General features: G+C 49.1%; 1 protein-coding gene and 3 pseudogenes across 1 annotated transcript; 2 read left to right on the forward strand and 2 right to left on the reverse strand.

The window, feature by feature from the left end:
- Positions 1-11,134: 11,134 nt before the first annotated feature.
- On the forward strand, positions 11,135-13,847 carry LOC136478158 (galactoside 2-alpha-L-fucosyltransferase-like; annotated as a pseudogene).
- Positions 13,848-13,997: 150 nt separating this feature from the next.
- Positions 13,998-16,167, reverse strand: LOC136478159 (photosystem I chlorophyll a/b-binding protein 5, chloroplastic-like). Its single transcript, XM_066476506.1, has 6 exons — positions 15,803-16,167; positions 15,588-15,720; positions 14,800-14,912; positions 14,602-14,706; positions 14,435-14,523; positions 13,998-14,354 (listed from the first exon to the last, which is right to left on the reverse strand). The coding sequence occupies exons 1-6, from the start codon at positions 16,024-16,026 to the stop codon at positions 14,218-14,220; spliced, it is 801 nt and encodes a 266-aa protein (XP_066332603.1). The 5' UTR covers positions 16,027-16,167; the 3' UTR covers positions 13,998-14,217.
- On the forward strand, positions 15,225-15,371 carry LOC136478934 (U4 spliceosomal RNA; annotated as a pseudogene).
- Positions 16,168-19,826: 3,659 nt separating the features above from the next.
- LOC136474955 (ethylene-responsive transcription factor ERF109-like) lies at positions 19,827-21,247 on the reverse strand (annotated as a pseudogene).
- Positions 21,248-27,043: the final 5,796 nt, after the last annotated feature.

Raw genomic sequence — 27,043 nt, forward strand, 5'->3', positions numbered from 1 at the left:
ACCGAGGCCCAGCGAACGGCCTCGGCACCCACTAGAGAAACCCTCCGGTACTCTTGGAGCGCGTCTCCGGACCGCTAGCCGACCCCCAGCGAACGGGGTACGGGCCTCCACTCGGACTTACCCGATAACAGCTCACCGGAAATGCCGTCGCTCGCGCCCACCGAGGGTAGCGTGGCATCTTCCACCCCTCCTTCCGAGCGAAAAGGAAGCGCGAGGGTCGAACAAAAGTCAGGAGAATCCCTGACGGCCCTCTTGCTCCGCGCAGAGGCTAAGGGACTCTTCCTGCAAAACATTGCCGAGGCCCAGCGACTTGGGCTCGCACACGAGGGGTCTCGGCAATACAAACCCTCCTTCCGAGCGAAAAGGAAGCGCGAGGGTCGTTCAAAAAGCCGGAAGAACTCCTGACGGCCCTCTTGCTCCGTGCAGAGGCTAGGGAGCTCCTTCCGCAAGACGCCGAGACCCCGCGACCTAGGCTCGCACCCGAGGGGGCCACAGACCCTCACACGCGAGGGGCGAACCAAAAGCCAGGGGGACCTCTGACCGCTCTCTCATGCAAGAGACTCGGGGGCTCCTCCTGCAACTTTGCCGAGACCCAGCGGCTCAGGCTCGCACGCGAGTGGGCTCGGCAAACAGCCCCCGTCCAGCGAAAAGGACGTGCGGGAGACGGACAAAAAAGTCGGAGACCCCTGACGGCCCTCTCGCTCCAGGCGGAGGCTAAGGGGCTCTTTCCGCAACATCGTCGAGACCCTGCGATCCGAACTCGCGCCCACGGGCCCGACAAACACATGAAAACTCCTCACTCGAAAGAGAAAAAAGCCCCTGAAGAAGTGAAATCACTCCTCCAGGGCCTCGGGGGCTACACCCGGCGGGTGCGCTCGCGCGCACCCACCAAAACCTCGAACAAACACCATCCCGACAGGAACTATCAAGCCATTCTCGTCAGAACCTCAGGGGGAGTGCCTCCACTCCCCCCAAGGCTCGGGGGCTACTGTCGGATACCGTGAGAAGGGGTACCCTAAGCAAGACCAAAAAACGACTGCTTAGACTTCGTAAAGATCGAAACCAGCTAAACGCTGCTGGCCTCGGCCGATTCTCCGCCAAAGGCCTCGGCCGGGCCACCGACCCTCTGTCTCGCGCGAGGCGGGCTCGGCAGCACTCCGCTACCTCTTCCTTCTCCCGTCCCTCTGACAAAACGTCGTGTCACATCAACTCAGCCGGCTGCTGTCCCTGACAACAGCCGCACGCCCGGCACGGTACACAGAATGGCCGATGGGACAGGAGGCAGGACTGGGCAGGGGTTACCCGCCACTGTACTAACCACCGTAACGCCCATACCTCACTATGCTGCCAACTCCTGCACCGAGGACAATGCAGCATGGGGAGCCACATCTGGGCTACTGTGGCCTCGGAATCAGTACCCAGGGCCAATAACTCCCCCCAAGGCCTCGACAGTTTGCTTCACGAGCTCGGCAGCCTGAGGGTCCATGACCACCGAGCCCCCCACGATGGCTCGGCCTCGGCATCGGCAGAGCTGCTGCTCCCTACGTCATTTCACGACAACCAGCACGTCGCCCGCCATGTCCTGCATCAAGCCGTACTGGAGCCCCACGACGCACAAGACCGAGTATGACTAGCGTGTCACTTCCGCACGTCCCATCAGGGCGCTCAACCACTCCAACAAACCACACGACGGCACAGTACAGCAAGTGGCAGACCAGACGTCCGTCACGTCAGCACCCTGCCATCCACGACGGGACTGGGCAGGGGTTACCGGCTACTGTGCTGCCTAAACTCCTGCACCGAGGACGAACACGACGTGGGGAGTCAGAACCGGGTTCCTGTGACCTCGGGACCAGCGAACCGACCGCTCCGCCCCGCTCGAGACCCCCGATAGGCCTCGGACGAACTAACCAAGTTCCGCCTCGCCCGAGGCTCCCGGTAGGGCCTCGGGCGAACTGGCCATGTCCCGCCTCCCCCTCTCTCCCTCCCTCCGTCGCCTCCGCCTCAAAAGTCACTCTGGCAGGCTATCGCATCCAATTAATGCGCCCAGCTGCCCCCACTACGTAAGCCACGATCGGCAGTACGCCGCAACAGGAGCGACAGGACAACGGTCAAATCGCCTTTTTACCATCCCTTACTGACAATACATGGTACACCGTATCCTGTAGACGCACGTTCCGCACTGTGCCACCTAAATCGACTATCGACAATGGCCGCCCAGACCTCACAATGGGTCTAGGCCTCAGCACGGCAGGTCTCGGCACAGCCTACTACAGCAGCCACCAGACCTCGGCACTTCACCAAGTCAACAAAAGTACAGGAGCGCGGCATGTCGCCAGCCTTGAAGACCATACCGACTAGACATCGACGGGAACTCCCACGACGCCGTGCTGCTCCAGGGAGCGGAATACGTCACCAAATAGTAACCTTCTCATGTACTTCTGGCTTCCTCCTTGTGGCTATAAAAGGAGGTAGCCGGTGCCATTCGTAAAGGGGAGAGGAGGGCGAACAAAAGACGAACACACCGATAGAGCCACGCACTTCCACGCTGCTTGGGAGCAACGTCTCAAGCAGCCCACACCACCCTCGCCGAGACCTGGGGCTAGCTCCCTCTCACCTAGCTTGTAACCCCTACTACGAGCACTCAGGTGCAAGGAATACAAGATCGATCTCTCAGACTGGACGTAGGGCCTCGGTTGCCCGAACCAGTATAAACCTTGTGTCTCTTTGCATCACCATCCGGGATTAGGGGCACGCAGCACAAATTCACTCGTTGGTTGAGGGACCCCCGGTTCCAAAACACCGACACTTGTACACCTAGAACCACAAGATCGTCCATCATCCGAGTGTGCCCTCGCCTAGGCTGATACCGGGCTACCTTCCAACCGGTGCTGATGCTACCCTACCACTCAGGCCCTGGGCCACCCCAGAGTCCACCGACACGCTGAGATTGTGAGACATAGTACCAGGCTTCCAAGGGTCACTACGCTGTCTTAGGAGGGTGTGGGGCCCATACCCGTACCTCCCTCCCTACACTATCTGCTATCAACCTGAGTAGTAGTGGCACCGTCCTAGCTGGTCAACATCCGTCCCCCGCCCATTCAGGAACGAGTGGTGTGCATGTAGGGTCCTATGATCTGGTTCTCTCGACATAACCGGTCATTAGGGGGACCCAGACATGACATCTTCTCAAAGGGGATAACCAACAGCCCCATGTCTCGATGGCACCTCCATCCCAAAGAGTCACCTCCTCGGAATATACTCCTCACACATGTACCCGCCATAGGTACCTCTCGTAGGGAATGCCCATGTCACATCCCCCTGGCAAGACTTGTCCAAAGACTTGTCATAGGATCCTGCCTGGTCAACTCAATCCTCACCACACACACCAAGACACAGGCCAAGATCTCCCAAAGTTATCACCAGTTTTAGCGGTACCATGTGCCTTAGCCACTCACAAACAATCCTCCACCAAGCATCACATCACATATATAATGCATAGTAGAAGCAGTAGCAAGTAGTAAGCGAGCATCTAGCCTATCAGCGGGTGTGCAGGGGTAAAGGTCGCGTCAAGGTAAAGGCTTTCATGCAAATCTACCATGCAACCTATCATAGTTCAATTGCATAAAATAAAGTACTAGCAGCTATATTATTGTGTGCCTAATAGGATTCTACGAGATCGGGTGGGACGTGGCACCTATTGACTGATCATATCTCCGAGATCCTTAGTGTACTCATAGTCGTTCCCTCCAAGTCCTACTGTCGTTCACGTGTCCTTCCTCCAATGGGTTCCGGTCCATTCAACGTCATTTCCCAGTGCAACTGCCTTGCTCGTACGATAAACAAGCAAGGAGCAATCAACCAGTAACCAAGAAAGACTGTGAGTAAAGAGGCAATAAAGCACGGGAAGAACAACTACACTGAAGGAACACCAAAGGGAAAATGACTTAGCCCTCTCGGTGGATGTCCAATCCCTAGGCCAAAAGAAACAGAAGTGGTTGTTTGCTAAGCGCAAGCTTAAGTCTTAGCCTAGCCAGTACTTCCCGGGTCGATCGTGTGCGTTTCAATAAAAATGGCATAGACCCTAGCTCATCTTAAGCGAACACCACGGCTCGCGGTCTTCTGATCCGGGCGTCATGGAGATCAATGGGAATCGAAAAGAGTGGCTAAGGGGGAAAGGAAGCAGTTTCGGTCTCTCTCAATCCATACGCTATTATAATTGACGAGAACCAAGAAAGGGTGGAACGGGGGAGAGAAGAGAAGGGAGGTGGTCTACTTCTTCCAATCAACATGCCATGGCAGAGATGGGGCATTGAAAGGAGCGACACACAAGATAACACGAGTGCCCAAACTACTTGTAGGGTACCACGACCTAGGTGCACTAAATGCACCAAGACATCCCTAGGGTTCTTAGCGGTGCGGTTGTCACCGCAAGAACCAAAGAAATGCTACAGTCTAAATAGGTACAAGCATACAAGGGCTTAGGCATGACAGAACCAAAAGAGGGGAACATGGGATCCAGTTTCCTTGATCCACTCGCCATAGCAACGACGAGAATCAAAGAAATGGAATCAAGAGAGCAATAAAGACCAAACAAGCGAAGGGCTCAATCCATATCTTACTGGATCAACGAGGATTGAGAACAAGAGAGGAGAGAAGAATGGAATCCACACTCTTTCGACCAACTCGTCATGGAACGGACAAAGGTTGAAAGGAAGGAGGCACGGTCCCACGATCCAAACCCACTCATAGGGCACCACGACCATGCAACTAAATCGACACAAGGTTATCCCTAAGGTCCGTAGCAATGTGATTGTCACTGCTAGATCCGAAGGAACGCTATGGTCAATGTGGTACAAGCATACGAGGTGGTTAGGAAGAACAAGATAGCAAATGAGATCAAAAGAGAACAAGAGAGCAAAAGGGGTAGAGCCCGATGATCATAGCGAGATAACTCGCGGTCATGAGCTTTACCCACATGAGTTGGCTTCCATAAGTTCCACAACGGTCGTCCCCTAGTTCGTCCCATATAGACTAGGCCATGATGGACTCATCATGTGCGGGGTAGTAAGCGTACCGATGTCGAGCCCAAGGTGGCCATGTCCTAGGGCCATAGGAGGGGCCAACGATCACGTCACTACAAAGTCAACTAAAAATAAAGGGGTCATGTTAAGCTTGGCATCACAACCATGGCAGGACAAACCAACGACCTAAACGTTCAAACGAGGTACGATCCCTCGACTAGCTCGAAGGCTCGGTCCATAGATAGCAACACAAACACACAAAGAACCAACAACACAAATGACAACTGGAGTAGCACATTTCCATAGCACAAGAGGTAGAGACCATAGCATAAGACATAGACCGACACGAATGAAAGCTCTAGTTTGGTTTTGGTGAATTGATGAAACCCTAAGTGCTAACCTAGTTTATCAAGTGATCATGAGATAGATAGCACATTCCAAGTGGTGAAGCAAATGAAGATCATGACATGATGATGGTTGATGCCCATGGTGATGATCAAGCGCTTGGACTTGAAAAGAAGAAAGAGAAAAATAAAAGGCTCAAGGCAAATATATAAATTATAGGAGCCATTTTGTTTGGTGATTGAGACACTTAGTGAGTGTGATCACATTTAGGATCGATAGCCATACATTAAGAGGGGTAAAAACTCGTATCGAAATGCGGTTATCAAAGTGCCACTGGATGCTCTAACTCATTACATATGCATTTAGGATCTAGTGGAGTGCTAACACTCTTAAAATGTTTATGAAAATATGCTAACACATGTGCACAGGGTGATACACTTGGTGGTTGGCACATTTGAGCAAGGGTGAAGGAGATAGAGTTGAAAAGAAGTTAGTCACGCTGGTCACATAGTGACTGGACGCTGGTCTCGGTAGGACCGGCGCGTCCGATCAGTTCCAACAGAAAACGCGTAGGCGTCGGTCTTCGACCGGACGCTGGTGATGAAAATGACCGGACGCTGGCTAGGTGCGTCCGGTCGCACCAGTGTGGCACGTATAGAGGAGACATTGATTGACCGGACGCTGGGTGAGTCCGATCGAGCATGACCGGACACGTCCGGTCATGATTTCTCATTTCTAGATGCTTACTGGAAACGACCGGACACTGAGGTCCAGCGTCCGATCACTTCACAGCAGCATGTCTGGTCATCACTTGACCGTATGAGATTGGGTGAACAGCATTTGAAGCTGATGACCATGGCATGCATCACATGACCGGACGCTGGGGTCCTGTGTTCGGTCGATATGACCAGAGCGTCCGGTCACCCCGTGTTGTGCCCAGTGAAGGTGTACAATGGCTCTATTTCGTGGAGGCTTCTATTTAAGTCCCATGGCTAGCTCAAGCTCACTCTCTTGGCCATTTGTATTGATATAGCACCTTATGAGCTTAGTCAAAGCCCTCCCACTCATCTCCATCATTGATTTATTCATCTTTGTGAGATTGGGAGAGATCCAAGTGCATTGCTTGAGTGTTTACATCTAGAGGCACTTGGTGTTCGTATTTTGCTGTGGGATTCGCTTGTTACTCTTGGTGGTTGCCGCCACCCTAGATGCTTGGAGGAGCGAGGATTGTCGAGCAGAGGTTGATGATTGTCTCTGGCTCCAATTGTGGTGATTGTGAGGGGTTCTTGAACCTTTCCCTGGTGGGGAGCCAAAAGGTACTCTAGTGAATTACTCATGGCTTGTGTGATCCTCATCTTGTATTGTTGTGCGGCACCCTATTGAGGGTTTAGCGTGTGATGCCAATTAGCGCGTAAACCTCCAAGTGAGTAAATCACCACAACGAGGACTAGCTTATCGGCAAGCAAGTGAATCTCGGTAAAAATCATTGTGTCATCATTTGATTCCGAGGGTAATTGGTATTCATCCTTATGACTAATTGGTTCACTCCTCGACACAGCGGTATAACCATCTTGCTCACTCTCTCTACATTACTGCAAACTAGTTGTGAGAGCTTGTTAGTTTGGTTAGTGTGGCTCTTTAGTTAGCCTTTGAGAGCACGCTAACTTAGTGTAGTGACATAGTTATTGTGTTGATAGAAGTACATAAACTAGAATTATGGTAGGTGGCTTGTATTTTTAGTAGGCTAGCGCAACACTCGCTTCGCCTCATAATTGTCTAACCGATTTGTTAAGTGTTATTGTAAAAAATTTTAATAGGCTATTCACCCCCTCTGGCCATTAGGACCTTTCAACGATGGCATGACATAGGCATAGATAGATAGATAGATCATGTTTGACAAGTATGAACAAAGATATGAAGATGTATGATCAAGTATGAATGAGATGTATGAACAAGTATGAATGGGATGTATGAACAAGTATAGATGATGATAAAAGAGGCTTTTGTCGATGTTGGGTGCGGCGCCGGCAAAGGTTGGAGGAGTTCGACCTTGCTGTGAAGACGAGGATGGGCACGGGTGAGCTGCGGGCTTGCTGCTGCCACTCTTGGCTGACTGCTGCTTGGCTGCTGGGCAGCTGCAGCTTGCTATAGCTTGGTTACGGCTTGCTGTGGCTAGTCGGTGTCTTGCTGCGGCTAGCCAGAGGGGGCTGTGGCTGGCCAAACATGGCTTCGGGCTAGCTACGGCTTGCTGTCATGGGGCCTCCTATAGGTGCTTGTCGAGGCTGTTGTTGGAGACACCAGCGGTGATAAGGAGGGCTACAAGGGTGCGACCTTGAGCTCGCAGTTGGGAACGATCAGGGACAGCAGGTATAGTGACCGATTTCAAGGAATAGAGGGGGCTTTGGGGGTACAGAGCTCACTGGTGGTAGGAGGAGGATGGGTCGCTGATGAGGTATAGTGAAGGTGGTGGTGGTGTCCTTCTTGGAGAGCAGCAGGGCATCAGAGCTCGGCGAGGTGGATGCGGCTCGGCTCGAAGAAGGTTGTGGCCGACGGTGAAGCAGGAGCAGGTGCGGTGTTGTTTGGGCTCGGCGAAGTACTCATGAACCGGGAGGCAGACGTGCGGGGCTTAGTGAAGCTTGGCGCGAGGAGGAGCTTCGACGGCATGGGTGACAATGTCGTGGCCTTGGTGGTGGCACGGCAGTGGAGACATCGGGACGAGGCGAGGCATGGAGGCCGACGGGGTGATCGGTGTAGGGGCTCGTGGTAGTCGCGGAGGAGGACGTCGCGGTGGTGAGGTGCGGCATGACGTCGTGGTGGTGGTGTGACTCGGCTGCGTTGGCGAGGAGCAAGGATGGCCATCGCGGTTGCTCTAGCGTGCCCACGTGCGAGGAAGAAGTCCGGCGGCGCACGGTGCCCAGCGCGGTGAGGCTCCACGTGGCCACGAGCGTTGAGCAAAGCACCTCTACTGGAGGGCGTGAGGTGACGAAGGGAGGTGGCAAGGCGCGGTGACTGCGGTGGAAGAAGAGAGTGGCGGCGGCTGATGGGGAGAGAAGAAGAGGAGTGGTGGCCACATGCTTTATAGCATGGTGCGCTAGGGCTTTGAGGTGATGGACGGCGGCATCCTCGGTGTCCATACCCAGGAAATGTGTGGAGCGCATCGGGAGGCGGAGCGTAGAGGCAGGGAGCGCGGTCACGGCATCAAGCGGCGGCTTTGGGAGCGTCGCGCTCCTAGGGTTATGGTGCAGCTCGGGTCGCGGGGGCCGGTGAATGGCCCTTTGGGGGCCGGTGGGTCAAGCTGGGCTGCGCAGGTTTGCTGCTCCGGCGTGGGCTCGCGAGGTGGAGAGGGTGAGCTGGGCCGCTCAGGGAGGCTGAGGCCTAGCGGCGGCTTTCGCGTGGGCTGGCGCAAGGCGGGAGGAGACAGAGGCCATATGGGCCTGCTTGGCGGCTGGGCTAAGAGGAGGGAAGGGGGAGCGAGCGGGCCGGCTGAAGGAGGAAGTGGGGAACTAGGCCGACGGAAAGAGGAGATGGGTGGCTAGCCCAAGAGGAGGAGGTGGGCTGGATTGAGAAATAAAAAGGAAAAAGGATTTTTCCTCTTCTAAATTAGGGATTTGAGACAGAATTTCAAGAGCGGATTGAGATGAATTCGAGAGGAACTTTGCTACGGATTTATGCACTCCAAACAAACTCAAACCCAAAACCAACTCAAGAATCGGGCACACTTCTACAATCAAATCTAGATGTATGCAACAATTTTTAGTCATCTCTCCTCGGTTTGACCTAGCGATTACATGATTCACACATTGCAGGATTTTTTTTAAAAAGTTCGTATTTTTGGTTGCACAAAAACTCGGGTTGTTACAATAAGTAGGGGTTAATGCTGGCATATTTGAGATGGCATGTTGATAAAAATTTCAAATTATGTATGATTTGGGCATATTAAAATGTGGTGCTCCCTCCGTTTCAAATTATAAGTCGCTTTGATTTTTTTGATACACTTAATTTGCTATATATCTAGATATAACATATGTCTAGATACATAGCAAATTTTATGTATCAAAAAGTCAAAGCAACTTATAATTTGGAATGGAGGGAGTAGATAATTTGTTTGGAGGCTAGGTTCACCTGACACGTGGTCCAGTAAAAACATGAAACGTGCAAAAACTAGAGATGACCACGTTGTGCAATAAGAAGGTGATACGTAGTCAAACCATCTCAAATGCAACCAGCTATAGCATGTATACGTAAAAATCATCTCCAACGAAACAGCCACCAGCATGGCAGCCTCCTGCCAGGCATGCCAAAACAGTTCTATGACGGTCAGTTTTTCGTCACAGATCAAACCACTTCTATGACGATGTATTCGGATTCGTCATGAAAGTTCAAATGTGACGCGCTTTCTATGACGAACCGTTTTTCGTCATAAAAACTGAAATTATGATGAATTTGGCTTCTTCAGTGACGGAAGTTGTTCGTCATGTAAGTGTAGATTCCTAGTAGTTGTGGTGTATGGCACCCCTTATGAGGAAGGTAAACAAGAGTTTATTAATGGACTTCACATGGTGATGGATAATTGAAATAGACCAACCTTAGTCGGTGGGGATTTAAATAGTGTAGAACTCAAAATGAGAAGAATAATGGGATGATTAATTATCATTGGGCTAATATATGTTAAATGACTGGTGCAATGAATATAAGAACTCTAGTAGGGCTTACACTTGGTGAAACAATCAGGAAGCAATTAATTATGACTGCCCTCGGTAATTTTTTTTTGGCAGCATTGCTTTTGAAAGTAGCTCCTAGCTATTGTTAGGACATAGGATCCAAAGCTTTTAGTGACCATGTCCCTTTAATTATTGACTATGGAGTTCATGAGGATATAGCTAGGCCTATCTTTAAATTTGGTAAGATGGTAGTTGGAAAAGGATGTTTTCCATGATTTAGTAGAAAAAGGTTTTGGATGACCCTTGTCTTGAAAATGACTCTTTGATGGCGGGGTTTGTTGGGGTAATTGAAAGGATGGAATAAGAGTTGGAAGGCAGGAGTTTAGAAATCCTTTGTTTATTCGTAGAGTTTTGGGTAACGAGAGTTTAGATGACCAACTCTCACTGATCAATTTTCTAGGAAGGGGTGGCAATTGGATGAGAACTATGCTCTTAATGAAAAATAAATACATCATCACCGTTCATCATGACCTGTCATATGATTTTTCTACTTGAAACTTTCACACCGAACAGGGGTTATATGATTTTCTTCTTCAACTCTGTCTTATTCTCTCCACGAACCCTTATAAAAAAAGCTCGTACAAGCGGATCCAAACAGCCAATGCGCCCCAAAGCGGTCACGAAGCACACGCCGGCGAGTCCCCGCGAATGCGCCCCAAAGCAGAAGTCGAACCCGGCACCCCCAGCGACATGACCCAGTCGGCCGGCCAATGCTCAACGACTCAACTACCTCAGATCCGCGGCACTCCGCGGCACGACTGTGCAATAGGCGAGAACAGAACCCCACGTCCGATGCCCTGACTCGATCGCCACGCCTAGTCGCTCCAGTTTCACCGACAACGTCGTGCCGAGGACCGCCCCCACTCGGCACCGTGCCGTCCACGTCGCCACTGTACGGGACCCCACTTTTTTCACCTCAACGCATCGAAAACCCTTGTTGCCACTCGGCCCCATCACGTGCTCGGCCTCGTAAACGCCCTCTATTTCAGCCGCGCGGGTCCGCGCCCGAACTGCGCCTTTCGTGGCGCGACACGACGCCCCCACGTCGCGACCGCGGACTCCTTTGTGCTTTTCCACAGACCACACCGCGGCAGAAGCGCGGGGAGAACTGAAGAACCCTGCGGCTCGGCTCGGGCGCCACGCCGCATGGACATCAAGGAGCGGATCCGCCGCTCGCCGCCGCCGATGCCGACGCCGCAGGCGGCGTCCGCGCCCGGGCACCCGCACGGGAGGAAGGGCCGGGTCGCGGTGCTGCCCCTGTCGATCGCGGCGCTCGTGGCGTGCGGGGTCATGTTGCTGCTGCTCGCGGGCGGCTCCGCGGCGAGGAGGGGCTGCCAATTCTCCGGCGCGGATCGTACCACTCTCTCCGGCGGCGGCGACGACCGTGGCGGCCTTGACCAGGCCGGACCGCGCGATGGTACGTTAACTACATGCGCGTGGTCCTCGGTTTTGACAGTTTCCATTTGGACTTCGACTGTTTGGGACTGCCATCTGGTCGCATTTCTGAAATTCTCCTAGTACTTGTCACTGAAATATTTTTAAGCGCAGTGGTCTTAAGTTACCTTGGTTGACGCCTGCAGTGTAACACTTTTTTTTTTCGAGAACGTGCATAGCACCATTGTGTATGTGTGGAGTCTTGATCTTGCAATATGTTCTCGCCTATAGCTGCATTTGAAGTAGTGGACATTTGATTTGCACTAGCTACCGCTACTGCTACTGTGTTTTAACATGTAGGTATCATCCCCGGTACTTATTTTTATAGGCGGTTCACCGTTCACATAGCATCTGTGATAAAATAATTTGTTCTGGTTTGCCACTTAAACTGTGGCAAAAGGTCTCATTTAAGTTTTGCCATGATGCTGTTCGTGGAAGCATAGATTTTTGTTTTTATTGAACTGATAATTAAAGTTAATAATTCACTGTTGCCTCACCTTTCTTTCCTTTTCTTTTCTGAGAATATCCACCACCTCACATATGTATATGTCATGAATGTAATATAATGGAAGAACGAAAAGTAGCATTTGTCTTACACAGAATGAAGTCAAATTATCCCATCTGAACTCTGATATAAAACTATTCACTTCCTGTGTTCAGGGGAGCATGGAACTATGTTGTCTTCCAAAGTTTCAAAGGGACAGACTAATTGGTGGCTTGTTAACTCCTGGTTTTGATAAACATTCATGTATAAGTAGATATCGATCAGCATTGTATCGTAAAGAATCGCCCCATTTAATATCAACATATCTTCTGGAAAGATTGAGAGAACATGAGGTTCTCCAGAAGAAATGTGGCCCGAATACAGAGTCATACAAGAAAGCTATTGAGCAACTAAAATCTGGTCAAGATATTATGGCTGGAGATTGCAACTATTTGGTATGGGTATCTTATAGTGGTCTTGGGAACAGGATCTTGACTATTGCCTCAGCATTTCTCTATGCCATCCTTACAAACAGAGTTTTACTTGTAGATGGAGATAAAGGCACTGCAGATCTTTTCTGTGAACCGTTCCCTGAAACTTCATGGTTACTACCGCCGGATTTCCCTATTGTTCAATTTAAGAACTTCAGTATTGGCTCCCCTGAGAGTTACGGAAACATGGTGAAAGCTGAAGCTATTCACTCTGATGGTTCTTTTAAGGGTCCTAAACCTGCCTTTCTATATCTTCACCTGGCTCATGACTATGATGATTATGATAAGCTTTTTTTCTGTGAACATAGTCAGCAACATCTTCAGAAGATCCCATGGCTGATCTTAAGATCCGATAATTACTTTGTACCTTCACTTTTTCTGATCCCATCATACCAAGAGGAACTCACGAGGCTGTTTCCTCAGAAAGATGTTGTTTTCCATCACTTGGGACGTTACTTGTTCCACCCTACCAATGTTGTCTGGGGCTTGATTACAAGGTACTATGATTCTTATCTTGCCAGAGCTGATGAGAAGTTAGGTATCCAGATTAGAGTCTTCGATACTGAAACCGGTCCATTTCAGCATGTCTTGGATCAGGTCCTTGATTGCACACTGAAGGAAAAATTACTACCAGAGATTAATGCACAACAGCCAATTATCTCGACAGGGAACATCAGGTCCAAAGTTGTTCTGATTACTTCTTTGAACTCAGGATACTATGAAAGAATCAGGAACATGTATTGGGAACATCCAACTGAGAATGGTGAGATAATTAGCTTCCATCAGCCAAGTCACGAGGAGCATCAGGATTCAGACAAGAAAATGCATAACATGAAAGCATGGGCAGAGATTTATTTGTTGAGCTTATCTGATGTTATGGTAACAAGTGCATGGTCAACTTTTGGGTATGTAGCTCAGGGTCTGAGTGGTTCGAAGACGTGGCTAATGTTCAAGCCAGAAAACCGCACCGTGCCTAATCCACCTTGCCGTCAAGTCATGTCTATAGAGCCGTGCTTTCATGCTCCACCTTTCTATGATTGCAAAACTAGGAGGGGAACTGATACAGGAAAGCTTGTTCCACATGTAAGACACTGTGAAGACATGAGCTGGGGCCTCAAGCTAGTTGATACGGGTGAGCTGTAGATGACTAGATGCGGTGTTTTTTCTTTGTTTAGTTCATATATGTACAGTACAACCGAATGCTTTGTGCTATGGATTTTTCAGGTATATAGGTTCGAGTTTGTATTTATATTGAAGGCAAGATTTGAGTGATGTAGTTAATACGAAATGGCACAGTATGCTGCTTGTGGTCAGGTATATATAAGCTTAGTGCAACTATAACGGTTTTGTACATATAAATTATCTGTATCTCCCGCCTTTCTAAAAAAAATTATCTGTATCTCTCATAGCATCTGTTCATGCAATTATACATGCTTGAACTGGGAAAAAATCGACCAAGAAAATGAAAGTGGGCAAATATACTGAGGACTATGATCAATGGCAAAGAATGATAAGCTGTATTTCCTTGTCTTCCGTCCCCCCTACCATGAGCTATTAATACAGTTCGTCAGCTATTGAAGCTTTTATTCAATTTTCATGATAGAAAACTGCGAAGAGCAGAGCTAACAAGGGCCACTCCCTGTTAGAAGACATTGTGACCTTTTTGTGCCATAGCAATGGACAGGGAAAACAAAGGTTTTGGGAGTTGGGACGAGTACTTAGGAAGAGGAGAATGCGTGGATGATATTTTTGTTGAACGGGTCCGAAAGGTGTGTCAAAAGATTGTCGATAGGGCCGGCATGAGTTACTGATGCTTGCACCATGAAACCAAGCATGGCTACCATTGCCAACCTCCCTGTGACAGTAAGAAATCACGTTATTAGCAAACTAAGTGTAGGCTTATTTTTCTCGCAAATTGTACTGAGAGGAACCTACCATTCTTGATTTCTTTCAGCTTCTCTTCATGAGCATTCTCTATATCCTTTGCAAGTCCTAGTGGATTGAACAGTGGACCCCCAGGGTAGCTGTCGAAATTGAAAAAAAATGTAATGAGCGTAGCTAAGTCCTGTCAGGTAAATTGTTATGCTTCAACGCTCACTTACCCTGGCTGTTGACCTGCAAGTGCAGCCTCTAACCCTATGAATGTTCCTTCCTCTGCTTGTGATCCTGGATTTTTGAAGTCCATGTACCTCTTGGTTTCAGCGAATCTGTCGGAAGCGGAGTTGAATAGAAAACATGAAATCAAATCACAGCCTATCCCATTTTCTATCGAAATGTTTGGATGTTAAAGTTGAATTTACCCCATCAAGAGAAGCTGAACGAAGAAGAGCGCCGTGGTGTTTGCGAAGTCGAATTTCACCGCACCTGCTTCAAACCACACGGGGAGGTCGTTGTTCCCTGATACACGGAGCAACTGCAAAGACCAAAGAGTCACAAGCAAAGCAAGGGTTGAGGAGTCAGCCTTGTTCTCCAAATCAGTAAGGCCCATGTGAATCTTGGCTTTCGCTACTAGGCCCATGATTAGCAGGGAGTAAAATGGAAGAGGAAAAGCCCAAATCGGCACTTGGGCAGCTCTACTTGGCGTTGCAGCTTTGCAGGCCGAGCCCGCCGGGATAACACATAGCAGTAGTAGGTCGGTTTGCCGTTTAGTACCACATCGCCTATGTCAGCGAACGCGCGTCCTCAGAGATGTATAAAACGAGGCTGTGGGCTGGCGTTTAAACTCGTCTTTGCGCTTGGGGCAATGACGCAGCTCATGAGGTAATACCGAGGCGCGTCAATTGCTGGTTGAAAACTATTTCCAAACCCCCTCTGCGGCCCACCAGGGCCACAGAGAATTTTTGGAAGGGCTCCCTCTAACCAGGGTAAAGCCCACAATTCGTAACTGAAATTTTTTGAGGGCTGCATACGTTTGTGTTGAATCCATCAGCAATTCCTAATTGGTGTTGTCTTTGGCTGGTTCAGTTGTTTTTCCTAATTGGAGTTGTCCTTGGCTTACAATCAGTTGTGGTGGCTTCGTTATTGTATAGTTACCCATCTAATGAAAGGGAAGTACTTTGACAAACAGACGGGAAGGTGAGAAACTTACGTCAGTGAAAAGGATGCCGGCGACCCCTGCCATAGCGAAGCGGCAGTGCACGAGCTCGGCCTGAACGTACCACTTCAAGCTTGCCGGATCCTCGCCGAGGCCCAGGGGATCGAAGCCGAAATCACCTGGTAGTCTGCAATCAGAGACGCTACACTGTCAACTGATCATCGCCTGCAGAGAAACACCGGGAGATATCAGAGCGTCAGAAAACCGACGTGCCGTCGAGGTGAGGAGGCGGGTCCAGTCCGGGCAACCAGGTCGGCCGCTGGGTGCCGGCAGCTCGGACGGCGACAACTCGAGCTCTGGGTGACCGCGCGTGGTGTGCAGGCATGGCAAGCGTGCGTCTGCTGCTCCAACCTGCGAGCTGCCTGCAGGAGGGGGCGGTACGGGTACGCAGGACGCTTCCATGGCTATTGGCGGCTGTTACAGTGGACGCCATGGCTGCCACAGCCACCGTAGCTGCCGGGGATGTTTGTTGTCTTGCGGGACAAAATACAGCCGGGGGATTGGGCGTTCGTGCTTGCTCGTCTTTTGACCGGGGGTGTTGGGCAGGAAGCTCTCGGTTCTGGATATGAAATTAGAGGCGTTCGTTGCTTCGTTCAAAGGCTGACGGGCTGTGATGCTGATGCTATGCGGAAAAGCGCAAGAATGTGGTTGTTTGCCAGGCTCCCGATCTGATAAGGTGAGGAGAACTTTTTGGGCCACATTATCTGTGGTCTGTGGACTGCACGAACTGGTTGGTGGTATTTTGTTTTTTTCAGGCTGAGACGGGAAACAACAGATGGGCCTCTGCCGGGCCGTGTTCGTCTGCATTCACTGTTTCGTTAGTTTTTCTTCTTCTTTTTGTTTCGAAAAAATGGGTGTTTTCTTTTTTCAAGAAATGCATCGAAAGTTTAACTTGAGAGTACAGAGTATACATGACAAGCATTTGTAACCACCGAGAGTAACATGATAAAACAATCATACAGTAGCGCAGCAATACCTTCCAGTGGTATAAAACTACAAATGATTCGTACGGAGGACACGAGATTTCAAAAATTATTATAAAAAATAGCATAATCATATTCCAATATTTATTCTCAACGCCAGTGCTAAGCCGCCACACAAAAAATTTAAAAAAATCACAGACAAATTTCAAGGTCAATACAATCCTGATTGTGATTGATGGTGATCCAGCTAAGACCAACTGTTTGATTGCACCAATCGGCTTCGCCGACTGCACCGACGTGCTTTCCGCGTAGGCGCGTACCAGCCTCGTACGTGTACGTGCTCCGTATTATTGCCTGTACTGTGTATAAAATATACAATACGATTTTCCTATGGTCATCTAGTTGCTTCCAAAAGAATATCACTTGTTTATTAGTAAGCATATAAAAAACAAGAATATCACTCCGAAGCAAGTCCGATCCACGTGGTCTGCTACGCCTTACAACTCTACAAGCTGTCTGCTTCCGGGCGGTGCTGCGCGTTGCCCATTGCTGTCTGGCTTAGGCTATGGCTATCCGCTGTCCCCAGTGATCACGCGTTTACATTGTTATGATAATTATAATATATCTCCCTCAACATATGGTATCATTATATTGTTTGACAATAAACTTTAAGATTGTACACGTTGGTGAAACAACGAACAGAGATCTTATTTCACTTCATCAGCACGCTTTTACAAAGACCAGCGAAGGTTTTATTGGATTCCCGCAACTTCCCTTGGAGGTTCTCGAAGCCTTACCTTCCTTTGGAGATTTTAGAGGTTCTACGTTTCTTTGGAGGTTCTCCTATGCTAAAGAAGGTTTAACCTTCATTCCGAGGTTCTCGAAGGTTAAACCTTGTCTTAAATGCTCTCAAAGGTTCTTGGAGATTAAACCTTTTTTAAAGGGTCTCTCCGAGGTTAAACCCTTCTCTCAAATGCTCTCGGAGAATTAACCTTTCCTTGAACGTTCTTCATTCTCTAGCTCAGGATAACAAGAATTAGGGCTTCCTTTCCATTCTAGAGAACTCTCTCCTCCCCTCATTATGCACTTATTAGGCACTTTACATAGGAAAGTGGTCACTTACAAGCAGGCCCTTGATGAAACTGATTTTTACATGAAGCAACCTAAACCTCTATTTGGGTCTTCTCCAAGGAGATCTAGTCCCTCAACACTATATAATTTTTCTATATAACACTACATAGTTTTCTATATAACATCTGATTAATAAGTATGTTACTATCCACTTGGATTAGCCATTTAGCGTTGGACCCATCTTAATGGGAGCTTTGTTCTCATTTGATAGGATTGCACCTAACCATACTAGATAACTTCATAGACAAAGTTCCAAGTTTAAATGCAACAATTTCATAAAAAACATAAAAAATAAAAACCATGCATTGAAGAGGTTATTTGAGCCCTGACTCAAATACTATTTACTAATGTGGTAGCTAAAAATAATAAAATAAGCATCTATTTAGTTTGACACCCGATAAATCTGTTTGGTAGGCAAAACATTCTCAAACGTTGGATTTTAACTTTCTAGGATCAAAATTGTCCTGTTAGGGTTATTAAATAGACCCTAAAACTGTGTGTGGTGGAGAAGGGTCTCCTCGTGCGGAGAAGGATCCCGTGGAGAAGATAAGCCGCATAGAGAAGAGAGAAAGGGTAAAATAAGTCATAAGTGAGAAAGAAAATAAATAGAGGAAGGAAAATAAAAAGGTATTATAGACATTTTATTCCACTTATCTCTCGGTCGTCCTCTCTCAGGGTCGTCCCTCTCAACGTTAGCAGGCAGCGGGCGTTGGGTGCGGCGGCGGTGGCGGCAGAAGGGCAGTGTCGGGCGGGCGTGGCGAGCGAGCTGTGCGGCCAGGCGGAGGAAGCGGCGCGGGGCCGCGCGGCTTAGCCTGACGTGGGCGTGTAGCCAGGCACGCGGCTCTGCTTGGCGCGGGCGCGCGGCGACTTGGCCGGTGTCGTGAGCGCGCGTCTTGTGAAAAAGCAACCGACCATGGAGTCGAAGACCCGCCTCTCTCTCTCAACTCCTAGCGGATGCTGGGTGCGTCGTGCGGTGTGCTGTTGGCCCGCTGTTGGCCTTCCGCCGCCGCCAGCACCCAGCCATCCGCTAGAGTTGAGAGAGAGACGGATCTTCGACTCCATGGTCGGCTGCTTTCACGAGACGCGCGCTCGCGACGCTGGCCAAGCCGTGCGTGCCCGTGCCAAGCAGAGCCGCGTGCCTAGCTACGCCCGTCCGCGCCGAGCAGAGCCGCGTGCCTGGCTGCGCGTCCACGTCAGGCTAAACCGCACCGCCTGCTCGCCGCGCCTGCCCGACGGCCCGACGCTGCCCCTTCCGCCGCCGTACCCAGCTGCCCCGCTGTCTGCTAGCGTTGAGAGGGACGACCCTGAGAGAGACGACCGAGAGATAAGGGGTAAATTTGTCTTTTCACGGGGCTTTGGTTAATTTTAATTGTTTTGATCCGAATGTAGATAACTGAGTTAAGAATTGGGGTAAACGGAGCATTCGTTTTGGAAAAGTAGGGGTAAAAACACAAAGTAGAAGAAAGTGGGGGTAAAATCACAATTGAGGTTTGAAATAGGGGCAAAAACGCAATATTCGGAAGGGCAAACTTGTCATCTTTCAACTTTTTTAACACCGTTACCTTGAGTATTTTTAATATTTAGGAAAAAATGTTTTATCAAATTTGTTTTTCCTATAAAACACCAAAAATTCTTTTTTTTGATCGGGTTTACAACTTGGTCGCACACAAAACACATTACTCCACACTCACACCACACGCACACACACGCAATGCACGTCTATATACACGCAAAGAAGTGATTGGGAGACGGCGTCGCCATCTCGAATGCGCGGGAAACACGCAGTACCACCGAACACACACGCGTGCGTATATCCTAAAATTTATGGAAAAATTCCAGAAAAAATGTGCGATCAACATGATTCAAACCCTGATGGATAGCGTCTACCACTGGACCACAGGTGAAGTCGCAAAACACCTTAAATTCTATCGGAGCTGCTTCATCGTCAAAGAAAAAAAAACTACAATGAAGTAGAACACCTTAAATTCTATCAGAGCTGCTTCATCGTCAAAGAAAAAAAATTACAATGAAGTAGAACTACCAAACTGATGCATCATTGTAGGGTGAACAGCGAAAGCGTGACAGATCGGAGTTGCCTGTCCGCATGCATCCCTTCTACGTCTTGAATCGGCATGCATCAATGCATCAACATCGGTCGGGATACGGACATACTTTGTCGGTAAAGGTGGAAGTGGGTGCACGTGCATACGTGCAGCGCCCGTGGTCAAAGGTAACGAAGGCGAACGAACGGAGGAACGCTAGCTGGATTCTTTGTAGCCACTCATCGACTCACATAGTACTGTGTAAACGGACGACGGTGGTCAGAGGTCGGTGTAAAAGTCATACGAAAGCGATTGGTGACTGACGAATCTGGTGGCCACCGTGAGCTATGGCACCAAATTAAAACTTACTTTACGTACGTCTGCATGCCAAGCAATCTCATGAAGCCTAAGCATTAGCGGAGCCAAGATGAGCACCTCGAGGGGCTAATCAATAGAGATTTAGAACAAATATCGAAGATTAACAGTGAAATCACGTTTTTTTTTTCTACAGTAAATACAAAGAAAAATCATTCTCACAGGGGGGGCTGCGGCCCCCGTGGATCCGCCACTGAGCCTAAGTGTTCTCTTTTCAGAGGGAGATCATGGAATCTCTTCCTAAAAAAACAATCATGGAATCTCATCATCATAAAATAAAAAGCACTAAAACAAGAGGAAAAGATCCGGAGATGGATGGACGAAGGTGCAGGAGCAGGATCATAGCATGGACAAGAAGCTGCCGTCATCCATCATCATGATCTCGTTCAAGCCGTCCCAGATGTCCTGTTCCTTGGGCACCGGCCTTATTATTCCCTGCTGCGTGGTCGGCGCCTGCGCCACGTGCACCGGCGACGCGGCGTTGGACCCGCAGTTCTCGCGGAGGCTCTGATGATCGGGCAATGGACGGTGGGTGCGGCTGCACAGCCGCCCCCGCCCACGAAGGCGCCGGCGCCGCGGCGGCAGCGTCCGCCGGGAAGTTGAGCTTGGCGCGGTGGCCCCGGAACTCGACCGCGGCGACGTCGTAGGCGCGCGCGGCGTCCTCGGCGGTGTCGAACGTGCCGAGCCACTTGCGCACGGCGCGGCGCGGGTCGCGGATCTCCGCCGCCCACTTGCCCCACGGCCGCCGCCGCACGCCCATGTATTGGCTCACCCTCTTCGCCCTCCCTCTCCGCTTGCCCACGCTTCCTCCGCCGTTGCCGCGGCTCGCGGACGCGGAGCACTCTGCGCCGTCGCTGTCGCTGCTCGACCCGGCGACGAGCTCGCAAGCCGCTGCCGGGGCACCCGTCCACGCCGCACCTGGCGCACGCCGCGGGAGCGGGAGCCGGAGCCTCTACTGCCGCCGCCGCTGACGCCACCGGGGGCAACGCGGCGGTGTCCCCGGACACGATGGAGATGAGCGCGCGGAGGAAGAGGGAGTTCTCCTGCTCGGTGTTGGGGAGCTGGAACCCGCCGCGCTCCAGCCTCGGCGCCATGGCGGGGTGGTGGCTGTGCGACGACGTGGCGTCGGTGTCGCGAGAAAGTGGCGGAAAAAGGTGTCTTGGACTCCGAGGTCGAGGCGATGATGTTTCAGGGTGTTGTCCTGTGGGATTTTTATACCTACGCGCGCGTGCATGCGCACCGGCACGAGCGTCACGCGGAGTCCAAGCGGGTGCCGCCCCGGGTTGTTTTGGCGCACGTTTCTCGTCATCAGTGTGAACGGGTGCAGATAGTTTAAGATATGAATGGATGGATGATCAGAAATAGAAGTGGCCGGCGAAGATACATGATTAGGTTAGGTGGATGCAAGCGGCTTCGATTACAGTGGTATTCTAATCTAGTAATCCGTGGAGGTTCATACGGTATTATTATAGTGCCCGGTTTGGCATTCTTATCTTATGATTAGTGCATATCATGAGCTCAACACACGTTAATTTCGTGCTGGACCAATAAATATACTCCTTTTTCCAGAAAGATACCATTGATGTTGCTATAAGAAAATAAAGTGGAGTACTATTGATGTTACTTCAATCCTTGGTTAGCAGTTGCTTGGTGCTAGCAGACCTTAGTACTATAGCGCTAATAACTCAAGAATTAATGGACTAGCGTTCAAACAAGATGAAAATTGCCATAGAGAGAAATTCAGACCAACTGTATTGCTAGCTGTGATATACTCACATGCTGTGTACGAAAACGCAGCGTTTTCTTGTCCAGTCTGTATCTACAGCAAGTTTACCCCCTTGGAGGTTTGGACTTCGGGACTTTGGGGTGGCCCCTGGCGAGCTGGACGCTGTAGGCTGTACGCTGTGTCCTGTGTGGATCGTGGAATGGAACTGGAAGACCCTGACGAGGGACGACCGGTCGTTGAACTGAATAAACAACTCAGAAAGTCAGACTGAGACCTCGCGGTGGCACGGGGACCGCAATTGTTTTTTTAGGCGATTTACTATGTGATAATAGTTATCTAGCTAATAGGTCTCTGATTTGATGCAGCTAGTGTGATAGGCTCTTTGCTTGTCTTATAATTCATATTTTTTAGCTTATTTTTTTAGTCGGAACAGTGTTTTTCTCTCACAATAAATCAGCTGGAACAGTGTTTCGGCTTGTTTTTTCAGCGAAGCGTTTCGGCTTGTTTTTTCAGCGAAGCGAACGGGGTTATAATTGTTATTTATAGCTCAAACTAACAATTATCTAGTCCACTATCTATACATATTTGATCCCAAATAGATAATTATTAGCAGATAGCTACTTTCTATAGGAATCAAACAGGACCTTAGTACTGACTGATCCAGATAATACCAAGTTTCAAAAAAAAAATCCAGATAATACCGTCCCAAGTGGGTATTTTTTATATTCGCCTTGTGGTCGGCCGGCCCACCTAACCAGTACGCGACGGCCGGGCCGGCGGTGCGTGTGCGTTTCGCGCGCGTCCTCGTCGTCGTGGATGTCGACGAGCGTGAAGTGGTTTTCGGATCGGCGCGGTGGTGTTCTTATCAGCTGAGGTCGTCGGGGTCCTCGCTTAATTGCTTCTGACTCGTCAAGATACCGACTTGCTTATCATGTCGACCGGGTGATCCAAACCACTAAGGGCTTGTTCGTTTAGCCCTCATTTCGCCAGGATTCATTCTAGGTGATCAAATATAGTATAAATTAGCACAACATTCCTGGTTTGAAATCATTCCAGGCTCCATTCCGTACGAAACGAACAGGCCCTAAAAGGAGTCCTGTCCTCATGAACTGAACTGAACTGTACAAAGCCATCTCTCAAGAACAACTCGTGCGTGAGGCCACGGCTTCATTCGCTATCGTAGACCACTGTGGGGCGGTGGTTCAAGGATAGAGAGCGTGACATTCAAGACATCAATGAAGTACTAAATCTACGACATATGAGTTGGTCATCACGTTGGATTTTATTGATTATTAAGTTTGGCGTAATTTTATTTAATTAAAATTCAAAATTCAAAAGGCCATATTAAATCTTAATTTTAGGTGCAATAAATGTGTTAGTCCCACGTGGGATTGTAACTAGAGGCCAATTTAAATAGATAACTATTGTGTGGACCTGTTTAGAAGTTGGAAGAGGAAAGAGGTGTGTCACGCGAGTACGTGGCAAGGCGTGACATAATGGGCCTAGCCCTCCATGCCATGTTATTGTTTCATGGTATGTTAGTCCGATTCTATAAAAGGGTGTCTCTTGTCTAGCTATCTCGCCCGAGCACACATAGCATCATTTTTCTCTGTGTCTTTTATTCAATGACGAGAATCTATAATCTTTTAGATCTGACACTTTTTTGCCATCTTAATGGAATAATTACTGTAACACCCTCGGTGTTACACCTCTAAATAAACCACTAAACCTATGTCATGAACATCATGTTTAGGTGATAAAGCAATGTGATAAAGTGTGTAGATCAATTTTTGAACCTAAAATGACTAATAAAAATATTAAATGAAAGTTGATTCAATATCTCATGTATATCAAGTAGGGTTGGAAACCAATTTTTATTGAGCAAAAATATTATAGAACATGTATGTGACCCTAAATAAAGTTTGAAGTATAAACTTTGTAGAGGACAATGCAACTCTTGTCTAGAAAAATAATATTGCTAGCTAGTATATCTAATAGCTTAGAAATATAACTTGAAATCAAATTCAGCCCAAGACAGCAAATTCTTAAATCTGAAAACAGTGTGACAATACAATGTTGGTGAATTAATTTAGGAAAATCTAGCTAAAGGTCATGCTGTGTTTTTGCTCCTTATGGCAATCTGATTTACCCTCTTTAGCATGGTCGAGGTAGTTTAGCTTCAAGTATGTTAGGTTAATTTTAGACGCGCTTTAAAATTCGTGCATGTCATATGCTTGGCCCGTGCGCATGGTCACCTCGCCCAGCCGCTCGGCGTCGCGCGGCTGGCCGCGTCCCGCGCGCCGCGGTGCTGAGCCCGATCGGCCTGTCTGGCCGTGGCCGGCTCCAGCAGGCCATTGTCATCGCCCTGCAGCTGCTGGCCGTCACGCTGCTGCCCACCACGCTGCTGCGCTGCTGCCACCGCTGTCGCCCTTCCACCTCGCACTGTGGTGTTGCCGCTATCCTCCTCGCCTGCACGCGCTTGGGCTTGTCCCGGCTGCCACCGCCGTCGCCTCACCATCGCGTCCGCGCCCTTGTAGTTCTACGCCGTTCCCTGGCCCTGTTTGTTGGCGTTGCCATGGTCGCGTGCATGCACATGGAACACTCGCTGCTCAGCCCATGGCCGTGCTCGCAGCCGCGGTGTTCCCACGTGCGCCCAAGCCACCGTGACAGCCGTACCCCCAGCAGCCATCGTCTTTAACTATGTCGTGCCGAGCGCAGGCTGACCTCCCTCCCCTCCTTGTCGTTTTTACTGTACGTGATGCCATTCATTAAACCCATCAGGGAAAGGTCACCATCGCCCTATTCGATGCGCCCTAGCTCCACCATTAACCTCCTTAGCCACCTAACCCCACACAACCTTGAAGCGAGCACGACCAAGCTCCAATTTGGAGTTTTTACCCATCGCCGTGCCGATAAGGCCGAGCTTGGCCATTGTTGTGGGCAGTCCTCCATTCGTCCACCCTAACCCAATCCAAGTGCACCGCTAGCTTTGCTTCCACCTCTACGTCGCCCTACGCTCCTTAGCCGTACCTCTACCACTTCCCTAACATTGCTGACGCGGTCGTGTCCGCCGTGGTGCACCGCCGTGTCGCTCGGTCGCACACGGTGAGCCCCTGTTGCTCGCACGCTAGCTAGTTAGCCGGTAGCTGTCCTAGCTCACCGAAACACCACCGTCGTCACCGCGGTTTGTCCGCCAACGTGGAGGAGCCACTGTAGTTCGTCTCTAGTCTTCTAATCATTATCCATCATTGCGCGTTGGCCCTAGGTGAGCATGGCCCTTTAGATGCGCCATAGGGGTCCCCAGTTGGCTGGCATAGCTGCTTAGTGCCGGTCAATGCCGCGTCGGTGAGCGCGGGGACGTCGGGGACCATTCCGTTGCTAAGACGGGTTAATGCGAGGACTTTCTTACATAAGCGCTGTCTGTAGGAATAGTGCGCAAAGCGGTCGTGTTAATATCGCATAGCGCGGGGACGTTTCTGCAAAAGCGCCCTCGCGCGCGGGCTCCCCCATCGTGGGCCGCCTCGCGTGTGGGTCACGTGTTTGTGGGCCGCACGGTCGAATTCGTTTTTCTTTTTCTTAAGGAATTAGTAATAGCTTTCTATTTCAATTTCTGAGCTAGATTTGTATAATTAATATAAAATCGTATATGTGTCCTAAAAATTGTGAAACTAATTTTGTTAGGTTCCTAAAATTATTGTCTATCTATTGGTATAGTTAGTCATACATATCTGTGTTGGTACTAAGGGCTATTAAATCATTTGAAAGTGTTTAATATTATTACTGGTAATTATTGTAGGAATTTTTGTGGTAAATTGGTGGTAGCATTAATCCTATAAATTTTCACAAGTAGCTTCATTGTATTATTATGTGCATTACTTGTAATTTTTGTAGCCCTAAGATAGACTGTTTATTAGGGTAGTTAAATATCCATTAAACCTTAATATGAATAAGAGAATAATATTGACTTATGAAATTAAGCACTTGTTAGGATGAGCTTGACACTTGATTTGATAGAGCTGATGGTTATCTTAATATCTTAGCCATTAGAGCTAGCTTGTTAGTATGGCATTTGTGTCCTTATTTTAAGAATTGTTGTTGCCTAAATACTAAATAGTTGCATCATCATCATCGCATGCATATAGAGAACGAGTCGGCGAAGATCGTGACCACCGGTGAGCACGAGTTCGAGGAGATCATCGAGGAGTATGAGGAGGAGATTCTCGTGCTGGAGGAGGTCCCGGAGCCGCCACCGGCTGACTCAGTTGACACCACGCTTGCCCAAGGCAAGCCCCGGTGCAAAGCTCCTTATTTTTATAATCACTGTATATATATGTTATGTGCATTTATGTTATAGGAATCTTATGAAAATCACCTGCATAGATATAACTGTCCTATGAGTCCTACTAGTACAGATTCAAGTAGCTGCTATGCTTTGGTTTTCGGTAGCATGAGTAACCTATCGTTACTCACAATAGGTGATTATTATAATTACTCTCATGATAAAAATGATGAAAGGAAAATGGAGACCAGTCAGGGATATGGTATGAGTTATGGTGGGTGTGATGAGTTATGTCCCACGGCCACGGGGCTTAGCTTGCTTACACTGTTTTCCCTGTCCATGTCGATTGAGGACCGCCCGTTGCTATGGATGGTAGTCAGGTCATAGACTTATTATCCTGAGCACATACTTGCTTATGGGAGCGGGAAGGCTCATTACGCTCTTGTCGTGGGTTTTAGCTCTTTCCAGACCGACTGATTGAAGGCGGGGAAAGGTGGAGGTCTAAGCACCATATTGAGACCGGGTCTCAAGTGTGGGGGCTTGGAGTCCAAGTTTGGACGGGGACCTAGACCCCGTAACAGGAGTGGAATGGGTTGGTCTTGTTTGTGCCTAGGGTACAAATGGGGCATGTGTTTCGAGGTACCTAGCTAGGATACATTGGTTCATGAATCACCATTTCTGTGAGATGGTACGACTTGGCTATGGTCTAGCACCGTAGTAAAAACTGGAATATGAAAGATGGTAAATTAGTTCTGATTGCTCAACCCTTGCTTGAAAGTAGAACAGGTGCTTACCTATAATGGTTAGCTAATGAGGTAATCATGACTACTAATTAAACTTAATCTTAAGGATGTACTTCTAGTAATGCTTTTCGTAAACAAAAAGGAAACAATAAACCCACGATTGCCTATCATACCCCCTGGAGTTCAGAAAACTATTCTCACTAGTCGGGTAAGTCTTGCGAGTACATTGTG

This window comes from Miscanthus floridulus, chromosome 8 (genome assembly GCF_019320115.1).
Source record: "Miscanthus floridulus cultivar M001 chromosome 8, ASM1932011v1, whole genome shotgun sequence".
NCBI lineage: Eukaryota > Viridiplantae > Streptophyta > Magnoliopsida > Poales > Poaceae > Miscanthus > Miscanthus floridulus.

Coding starts and splice junctions, on each gene's coding strand:
- LOC136478159 (XM_066476506.1), bottom strand. CDS start 16,026: ATGGCGTCCACTGTAACAGCCGCCAATAGCCATGGAAGCGTCCTGCGT. Junction 14,707..14,799: donor GTTCAGCTTCTCTTGATGGG/GTAAATTCAACT, acceptor CGCTTCCGACAG/ATTCGCTGAAACCAAGAGGT. Junction 14,355..14,434: donor GCTGAAAGAAATCAAGAATG/GTAGGTTCCTCT, acceptor TTACTGTCACAG/GGAGGTTGGCAATGGTAGCC.